General features: G+C 57.7%; 3 protein-coding genes across 3 annotated transcripts in view; all 3 read left to right on the plus strand.

The window, feature by feature from the left end:
• Nucleotides 1–136: 136 nt before the first annotated feature.
• ACA1_087950 (tRNAHis guanylyltransferase family protein) lies at nt 137–1,562 on the plus strand (the record flags this gene model as incomplete). The annotated part of the gene is made up of 7 exons (XM_004338565.1): nt 137–194; nt 302–367; nt 446–639; nt 729–821; nt 906–983; nt 1,097–1,350; nt 1,430–1,562. 7 exons carry the CDS (start codon nt 137–139, stop codon nt 1,560–1,562), a joined length of 876 nt encoding a protein of 291 aa, XP_004338613.1.
• A 446-nt stretch (nt 1,563–2,008) lies between these two features.
• On the plus strand, nt 2,009–5,782 carry ACA1_087960 (RhoGAP domain containing protein; the record flags this gene model as incomplete). Its single annotated transcript, XM_004338566.1, has 14 exons — nt 2,009–2,077; nt 2,227–2,299; nt 2,460–2,590; nt 2,711–2,782; nt 2,852–2,980; nt 3,071–3,370; nt 3,596–3,749; nt 3,806–3,903; nt 3,977–4,088; nt 4,157–4,296; nt 4,376–4,504; nt 4,585–4,738; nt 5,238–5,606; nt 5,697–5,782. 14 exons carry the CDS (start codon nt 2,009–2,011, stop codon nt 5,780–5,782), a joined length of 2,016 nt encoding a protein of 671 aa, XP_004338614.1.
• A 403-nt stretch (nt 5,783–6,185) lies between these two features.
• The window catches only part of ACA1_087970 (NACHT domain containing protein), a gene marked incomplete at both ends in the record, with an annotated part of 6,955 nt that continues 4,249 nt past the window's right edge, over nt 6,186–8,891 (plus strand). The window contains 13 exons of the mRNA XM_004338567.1: nt 6,186–6,299; nt 6,375–6,545; nt 6,624–6,794; nt 6,872–6,984; nt 7,109–7,222; nt 7,250–7,348; nt 7,431–7,536; nt 7,620–7,742; nt 7,826–7,897; nt 7,966–8,100; nt 8,179–8,434; nt 8,514–8,645; nt 8,719–8,819. Of these exons, the coding sequence (XP_004338615.1) occupies nt 6,186–6,299; nt 6,375–6,545; nt 6,624–6,794; nt 6,872–6,984; nt 7,109–7,222; nt 7,250–7,348; nt 7,431–7,536; nt 7,620–7,742; nt 7,826–7,897; nt 7,966–8,100; nt 8,179–8,434; nt 8,514–8,645; nt 8,719–8,819 (1,707 nt within the window). The remainder of the gene's footprint in view (nt 6,300–6,374; nt 6,546–6,623; nt 6,795–6,871; nt 6,985–7,108; nt 7,223–7,249; nt 7,349–7,430; nt 7,537–7,619; nt 7,743–7,825; nt 7,898–7,965; nt 8,101–8,178; nt 8,435–8,513; nt 8,646–8,718; nt 8,820–8,891) is intronic.

An 8,891-nucleotide genomic window follows, 5' to 3' on the forward strand; every position in this document is an offset into this window, starting at 1 on the left:
GCACCACAACTCAAGAGGTCCTCCCCCTTTCTCGCCTCCTCGCGCGGCCTCACGCCAGCGTACTCACTTTCCGCGTTGTCAACGGTGCGCATGACTTTAGGAGACCAAGGGCGCCTGCGAGGCCCTGGGCGACCGCATGAAGGCCTACGAGCGCGAGACCAACATGCGACTCGACCCCACCAAGCCCTGGATCGGTACCCCTTCCCGTCACCGGGTTCTTTTCTTTTTCTTTTTATATTTTATTATTGATTTTTTACTATCGTTATTGTGCTTGTTGGCTGACCTCCTGGACGCTTCCCAGTGCGCCTGGATGGCCACAAGTTTTCCAAGTTCACCAAGTCCTTCACGAGACCCTACGACGTCAGGAGTACGAACTCCCATCTCTCTTCACCCATTTTATATTTAATTATTTAATTTAATTTTTACTGCTGCTTACGACCAACAGTTCACGAGGCCATGCTGGAGACCGCCAAGGAGCTCCTGAAGCACTTCAACCCCGTGGCTGTCTTCACCTGTTCCGACGAGATCACCCTGGTCTTCCCCGCCACCGTCCCCCAGCCCGGCGAGGAGATCGAGCCTGTCGAGCCCAAGAAGGGCGATCCCCAGAACGACATGCCCTTCGGCGGCAAGATCCAGAAGGTTGGTGTCACACCCAACAACAAACAACCCCTTCACCACTTGCAAGGGCTGACACATGCCTTGTACACTCGTATTGCTGCGCTCAACAGATCAGCTCTCTGCTCGCTGGCTTCGCGACTGCGCAGTTCACCGCTGCCCTCAAGGCCGGGACCTACGACGCCGAGAAGGAGCCCAAGGCACGTGTTGCCTTGAGATGGCAACAATTCTTTTCGTTCACCGCCAGATCAGCTGAATTCTAACTTTCCTGTCGTCTTCGTTTTCTACAGCTGACCGAACACGTCAAGACCTCGCTGCCTTACTTCGATGCTCGCGCGCATAACGTGCCCACCAACGCTGAAGCCTTCGTACCAACGCCCCTCTGCCACTGGGGAAAGCTCTGTACTCACATATTCACAATATGTGGCACACACAACACAACACAACACAACACAACATAACACAACACAACACAACACAGAACAACGTTTACTGGAGGGCGCGATACGATTACCGCCGCAACAGCATCGCCGGCCTGGCGCAGCACCACTTCGCACACAAGGAGCTGCAGGGTCTCAGCACCACGCAGCAGTTGGCCAAGCTGCTCGGCGAGAAGAGCATCGACTGGAACGACTGCCCTGCGTGGTACAAGTTCGGCACCCTGGTCAAGCGCGAGTCCTACCTGCTCCGCACCACCACGCCCAAGGGCGACGAGGTCGAAGCCACCCGCACACGGTACACCTTCACCTTCATGCCAGCCGCGATTCAGCTCAAGTGTCCGAGCGTCGATGGCTCATCTCTTGTCGACATGTAGGGTGGTGTCGCTTCCCTTCACTCTGGACACCTTCTCGGGCGAGAACGTGCGCACGCTGCTGTGCAAGACCCTCAAGGGCGACGACGTGAAGGCCAAGGAGGCCGCGACCTCCTCCTCCTCCTCTTCCAGCTGAACTACGCTCTTCTCTTTTTGCCAAATTCATCACCTAAAGCTGTCCCATCTATAATCTGAGAAATGCGAACGTAACGTGCTGGCGAACAACCATCAGCTGAGCGTGACCTGTGTTCGAGTGCGCTCTGGCGTCCATCAGCTGTCGACAGTTGCCCCAATCCGCAAAAATGAAGGCCAATTTTTAACCAAGGGGCCAACCACGACCTTGCGGCTAGGCACCAAGGGCGCCAAGGTGGCACCTCCTCTTCAAAGAAGAAACGCCTGCACACACAGAACAGATCTGCTGCCGGAGACGAGTGGACCAAACTTGCGGCCCAGCCTCGCCTCCTTCGTTCAAAAGAGTTTGAAGCACTGAGTGTGATGTCGTTCAACATGAAGAAGGCGGGAGAAAAACTTAAAATCTCGGCGGGGGTGGCGGGGGATAAGATGCGCATCCTATCCCAAACGATGAAGGAGAAGACTTCCAACGTGCCCGTATCGGACACCATCAACCCTGAAATCGTGCAGCTTCACAACGTGCCACTTCCCCCCTTTCGCTCCCCCTTTTCCGTTTTCGTTCTTTTATTATCAAATAATTAATAATATTTGAAAAAATATGAAAGGCTATTTCTTTTTTATACCTCTTTTAATATTCATAAATATATTAAACTCGTGGCCTTTGGCAGTCGATCCGAACGACGAACCAAAACCTCAAGATCATGCAGAAGGCCTCCAAGCAGGCGGCCGCCTCCTTTGAAGGTTCCTCATCTCCATCTCCATCTCCTCTTCCTCCTCTGCATATCCCACGCGTTGGTATTGCCAGGCGGCGAGCCCCTCCGCTGAGTGGCTGGATTTATTAATTGCTTTTATCGCCACCTGTGTCTGACCCGGCGTCGGCGTCGGTGGTGTGCGAGTGCAGACTTCAAGCGGGCGGAGATGTCGATCGCCTCGGCCCTCGGCACCTTGGGGACCACCGAATCGGCGCCCCTATCCAACCTCTGCAGCGACCTCTCCGCCGTCATCAGCCGCCTCTCTGGTCTCCTCGATATGGTATACCGCCCAGTCACGACCGTGTGCGCGTGCGTGTGCGGTGCGTGTGCGTGTGCGGTGGTGCGTGTGCGTGTGCGTGTGCGTGTGCTGTGTGTACTCAACTCCACACCACTCGTACAGAAAGCCAAGGACATGTCCAGAGTGGAGATCCCGATCACCCAGTTCCAGACGACCCAGATCAAAACGGCCAAGGTAGCCATTTTTCCCTTTTCGACTGGTGTGGCTGGATCCAAATAGTGGCTCACGACGCAACCACAACAGGACATGAAGAACAGGTACGACAAGCTGCGAATCCAGGTGGAGGCGACCAACAAGCAGCGCGTGGTCGAGGCCAATCTCGACCAGGCCTTCCAGCACATGACCGAGAGCACCGTCTACAAGCTGCGCGAGGTACTTACTGCAATTGCGTCGCTCTTTAGCTCCGATCCGATGCGCGCTCACACGCCAACCGGTCCCATGTTGCCGCTTGACGTGGCGCAGGTGGAGGCGCGCAAGCAGTTCGAAATCGCGGACGTGTGCTGCGACATGGTGACGGACCACATCAATTTCCTGTCGCGGAGCCTCACCATTCTCAAGGAGCTCGAGCCCAAGCTCCAGCAGGCCAAGGCCGAGTCGCAGCAGCGGCGCAAGGAGTTCGAGGATAAGTTCAAGGGGCCGCCGGTGAGCGAACCCGCTCTCACCATCTCCACGGCCGACCGGCAGTCGCTCGGCCTTCCCCCTCTCCTCCGCTCCGGCGACAAGCCCCGCCACGTCGTCCGCAACTCCGCACCCGCTCCTGAGGTTCGCATCTCCACTTTGCGTAACGTGCGCTGCGCACGATCTGTGTCGTGTGCGGTGCAAGCGTGTGTGCTGTGTGCTGTGTGCTGTGTGCTGTGTGCTGTGTGCTGTGTGCTGTGTGCTGTGTGCTGTGTGCTGTGTGCTGTGTGCTGTGTGCTGTGTGCTGTGCTGTGTGCCGTGTACTGTGTGCCATCAGTGCACTGATGACCGGCTCGTCAACGTGTGCAGAGGACGAAGGTGTTCGGCACGGAGCTCTCGGCACTCCTCAAGCGCTCTCCCAATTCTCGCTCATCCATTCCGCCGTTCGTCGACAAGGCCATCTCCTACCTCGAGGCCAAAGGCACGTACCTTCTGGCGTATTCGATTCAAGTCAATGTGTGTGGTGTGTCTTACCCCTCGCGTGTCGTGTCGTGCCATGTGCGTGTCGTGTGCGGTCAGGTCTCGGTGAGGAGGGTCTGTTCCGCATATCCGGCAACAAAGCGACGATGGATGACCTCCAGCTGAAGATCGATTGCGGAATGGACTACAACTTTGAGGTGAGTCTGGCGAGGGCGTCGGCAGGGAGAACCGGCAGAGAGTACTCATCGCGTGTGCGGTGGGCGGCAACAGGAAGAGGTAAACGATCCACATTGCGTGGCCGGACTGCTGAAACAATACGTGCGCAAGCTCCCGGGCGGCCTCATCTGCGGCAAGGCCCAACAGCGATTCGTTGCCGCAGGAAGTACGATTTGTTTGTCGCGTGTAGTGTGTTGCTTTGTATTCACACATTTTCTTTTGCGTATGTGCCAGGTTTGCGTGAAGAAAGCTTGATGGCGGATTACCTGGCGGTGATGCTGCCGGCAAGCCTGCCACGCGAGAACTACGACCTATTAAAGAGCCTCTTCCTGCATTTCCACAAGGTCGTACAGCACAAGGACATCACCAAAATGGTACGCACTACCCCTCTCATTCGATCTCTCCGTTCCTTGTGGCGCACTAGCCTTTTTTTTAAAACTCCTATTTCCTCAGACGGAAGCGAACATGGCGACGGTGTGGGGACCTAACCTGTTTATCACCGACGACCCTATGACCATGCAAGCGGGCAACCTGCCCGAAATCGTTAAAGTTCTCATCAAGAACGCACCCATGATATTGGCGGTACTCTCGCGCCCTCACCCCCCGACGCTGCGCAATGCCGTTGACGGCCTGGTCTAATCAATCATCGGCCGGTGGTGCAGGACGAAAACCTTGCGCGGGCGAGTGACACGTACGAGGGCAAAGCCGGGTACGACCTGCAGCCCAGGAGCGCCGTGGAGTTGGAGCTGCGAACAGGCGACTCGCTCTTCGTATGGCGCACATTCTCCCCCGAGTGGGTCTACGCCGAAAACCAGGGTTCGTGTCCCACCCAGCTTCCTCCGTTCTCCCGTTCGCACGCAGCTCAACGCGCGGCTGACGGCCTCTTTCCCTTTCGCTCACGGTAGGAGTGGTGGGCTTGGTTCCGCTGAACTACATCACGCTTTGAGTCTCCGCCATCACCTTCCTGCCTGCGCGGGCGTTTAGCTCGCCCCACCGCATGCACTACTGTATTACCCTACCCGCCCACACATAATTCACCAGATGTATAAATCCACAACACGTTTCGTTTGTTCAGCGTACGCGGCGTGTGGCCATCGTGTGTCACTCGGCGAATGTCGGACGTTTGTCGGCGCTTTGTCTCTGTGTCCCTTGTCATCCCCGATTACCACCCGCTAACTGCCCGCCCTGACGAAGCAACCACACAGCACACAGCTCCCCGGCTAACGCATCTTCAACACCAACCTACTACCACCGTCTTCTTCAACAACCACCACCCACCCCTAGCTAGACAGTAGAATGCGGCCACAGAGGGCAGGTCCCGGCACATCCAATTACACGCCCGGCAAGCTGGACGCGGGCAAGACCCTGCCCACGCCCCAGACCCAGGGCACGCGCGTCCAGACGGCCGGGCCGGGCACCAGCGGCTACGTGCCGGGCAAGCTCGATATGGGCAAGGCCATGCCCACGCCCCAGACCCAGGGCACCAGGGTGCAGGGCGTGGGGCCGGGCACCAGCGGTTACGTGCCAGGCGCGCTCGACATGGGCAAGACCATGCCCACGCCCGAGACTCAGGGCACCCGGGTGCAGGCCGCCGGACCCGGCAGCACCGGCTACGACCCGCAGAGACACGACGCAGGGAAGTACCTGCCTGCAAGCGGTGGCAACCCGGGCTTCGTGCGCGCCGGTGCGTGCTTGACACTTTAAACAGCGCAGCTTTCTTCGGCCTGCCAAAAGCATGCAGCTGACCTCGCGGTTTTGTTCGTACTCTTCGCAGGCTCCACAGCGTCTGGTCCGGGCACGCAGAACCACCAGGCACCTTCATACACGCCCGGGTGGGCCACGAATGTTTCCCGCCCGTGAGCGAGCTTGTTGTCGGATAACAACCTCCATCAGTTTTTGACAGAGCAACGTCCCAAACGGGTTGTTAGCAATACACTCCCGCACCCTCCTCTACTGTTGACTCTTGCGTTGCTGTAAGAGCGGACATAAACGTTGGTGGCCACTGCTCTTTGTGTGCTCACCGGTTACAATGTACTCACGGACTAAAGTCCCGTGTAACTAATGGGGGCAGGCTCTGTGAAAACTGGGTGGACACCCAAAAACTTGAAAAAATAGTAGAATTTGTTCACTGCAAAGACGGACAAGGAGCAACAACGCAGCGACCACCACCAACCGGACGCGTGGCCATCGAGCTTCGGTAGGGTCCGCAGAGACTTAAATCTTTTTTTCTACGGCCGCTGTAAACCGAACAGCATCGACTGAGATGTTTGCTGGATTAGACGTGTCAATCTTTGGGCTAGACCCGCAAAAACGCTCGAGCCTCACTCAGGCCATCAAGGCGGGCGGAGGCCAGGTCCACTACGTGCCCACCGCCAAGGTACCCTCCCGAGCTTCTTTTATTTAGAATTTTGGTCAATATAAATCATTATTTTTTTCATTCTCAAAATTGCAGACAACGCACCTGGTTGTGACGGAGGAGTTCGTCAAGGCCAATCCGACACGCGCCAAGGAGGCCCGGAAGAAGGGCCACCTCCTCATCTCTCCGCAGTACTTCGCCGACTGCGAGGCGCAGGGTGAGCGACTAGACCCAGCCCCATTCCTCGTCGCTTACGCTCAGACCGAGGTGAGTGTTGCGTGTCATGTGTCGTGTTGCGTGCGTGGGCTTGCATGTTGTTTTGGTGCTGACGATCTCCTGGAACAGCGTGATGCGCTCGAAGTGCCCAACACAGCGGACATTCCAACACCCCCTTCACCCTCTACGCCAGAGGAAAGCGCTCTAGATGTCGACGGCCAGCAGGCCGCAGTGGTTGTTCAATCCAACGGCACCGCGCCCGTTGCCGCTACGAAGAAGCCCAGCCCAAAGGGAGCCAAGGTACAAACACGCACACACGCACGGGAGTGCGCTTTGATTGGGCTAACTCTGAATTCTCGTCGCTCACGCCCTTGCAGCCAAAGGAGGCCAAGTGGCGAAGCGCCCGCGTGTTCATTTCGTCCACGTTCAGGGACATGCACGGTGAGCGCGACTATCTGACCCGCTACGTTTTCCCGGAGTTGCAGGAGAGGTACACTACGACACTACATCAGCCTTCACCACGACAACGATGCACGACCATTATCGATGCTGCAAAGCACACACACACACGCACACGCACAACACACACGCACATACTCACAAAGACACTGCAGGTGCAACAAGCTGCGGGTGCACATCACGCCCGTGGATCTGAGGTGGGGCGTCACAGAGGAGGAAACGCAGCAGGCGCTCGAGATCTGCCTGGGCGAGATCGACAACTGTCGACCGTTCTTCATAGGTCTGCTCGGCCGCAGGTACGGTTGGTGCCCGGACGAGTACGTGGCGCCCGATGAGCCGCGCTACGATTGGCTGCGCCATTTCCCCTCGGGCTACTCAATCACGCACCTGGAGATGTACGCACGCTCACGCCCCCGGCTCTGCACCTGTTTTTACCGCGCACGACATGGATGGCTCACAAGACCGTACCCGCACTAGGCACTACGCCGTACTGAGGGATCCGGCCAAGGCGCGAGGCTACTTCTACATGCGCGACCCGTCGTTTGAGCGCAGCGTGCCCAACGCGCATGTGAAGGATTTCGAGGTATTTCGATGTGCTCTGCTGACGTGTCGCACCTCCCAAACAAAGGGGTCCAACCGAATGGTGGTCTAACAAACGTTCTGCAGGCAGAGTCGTTTGATGCGGGCCAGAGAATGGAGCGACTCAAGGAGACGATCAAGGAGGTCATGCCGCCCCAGTGCTACTACGACTACTACCCCTGCTCGTGGAAGGGAATGGTCGACGGCAAGGTACGCGGCTTTTCCGCTATCGACTCAGCGAGCGCACCTACGCCGGCTCGGTGGTTGCTGATATCTTACTTTCTTTCTTGCAGCCGATGGTGGGCGACCTGGAGCGCTTCGGCGAGCGGGTCCTGGCCGACTTGTGGCAAGCCTTCCGTGAAGAGGTGTACCACACGCACACGACCTCGATTGCGCCCGTTGAGTGCGCTTCTACTCACTCATTCAATTCCAGTTCCCGGAGGAAGAGACGGAGCTGGACCCGCTCACGCAGGCCCGCGCCTACCACGAGTCGTTCATTGAGTCGCACGCCCGTAGCTTCGTGGGGCGCAGCAAGATCCTCCAGGAGATCCACAACTACACAGAATCGGTACCACACGAGCCCAGATAACTGCAGCTGACGATGATCGCCTCCTTAACTCTAAACAATCGTGGTCAATTTGTGCAGGATGTGCCGTCGTTGTTTGCAGTGCTGGGCGAACCAGGCGGAGGGAAGAGCTCTCTCGTGGCCGCGTTCGCTCGCGAGTACATCCGCAAGAGCAAGGAGCAGGGCAACGTGGTCATTCCGCACTTTGTGGGCGCCGCGCCCGGGTCGACCAACTGTCGACACACTCTCGAGCGTCTGACCAGCGAACTCAAGCTGGTGATCGCCACTCACGCCCCGCAGGCCGCCGCCAATGAAACCGCAGTCGATGACGCGAAAGGTAAGCTCCAATTGTGTGCGGTCATGTGCGATGTGTGTGTGCGGTTGCGTGTGCTTACCAACCGACTATTGGATTGTAGAGGGTGGAGAGAAGGAAGACGATGAGGCGGTGGAGAAGGAGGAGGGAGTGGCCGAGGACTACACAGCGCTGAAGCAGGGATTCCTAAAGCTGCTTGAGAAGGCCGCGGCCGCCGTCGCTGGCTCACATAAGAGTACGCCTGCCCCCACTCGCTGGCTCGCTCTGTGGTCCTCTCGTTCATTTGAGCTCACTCCCTCTCGTCACAGCTGCCCAGCGCCGGTTGGTTTTGATTATCGATGCGCTCAACCAGCTGGATGAGAGCTACAACGCCCACTCGCTCGATTGGCTTCCCCGTGAGTTGCCCAAGGTTGGTGTCACCCCTGGGGCCACTTTTTCTTTTCTTTTCACCTGCCCCCGTCTGGCGGTGGGCTCGATCACC

The sequence above is a fragment of the Acanthamoeba castellanii genome (assembly GCF_000313135.1).
Source record: "Acanthamoeba castellanii str. Neff unplaced genomic scaffold scf7180000084639, whole genome shotgun sequence".
Lineage (NCBI taxonomy): Eukaryota > Discosea > Longamoebia > Acanthamoebidae > Acanthamoeba > Acanthamoeba castellanii.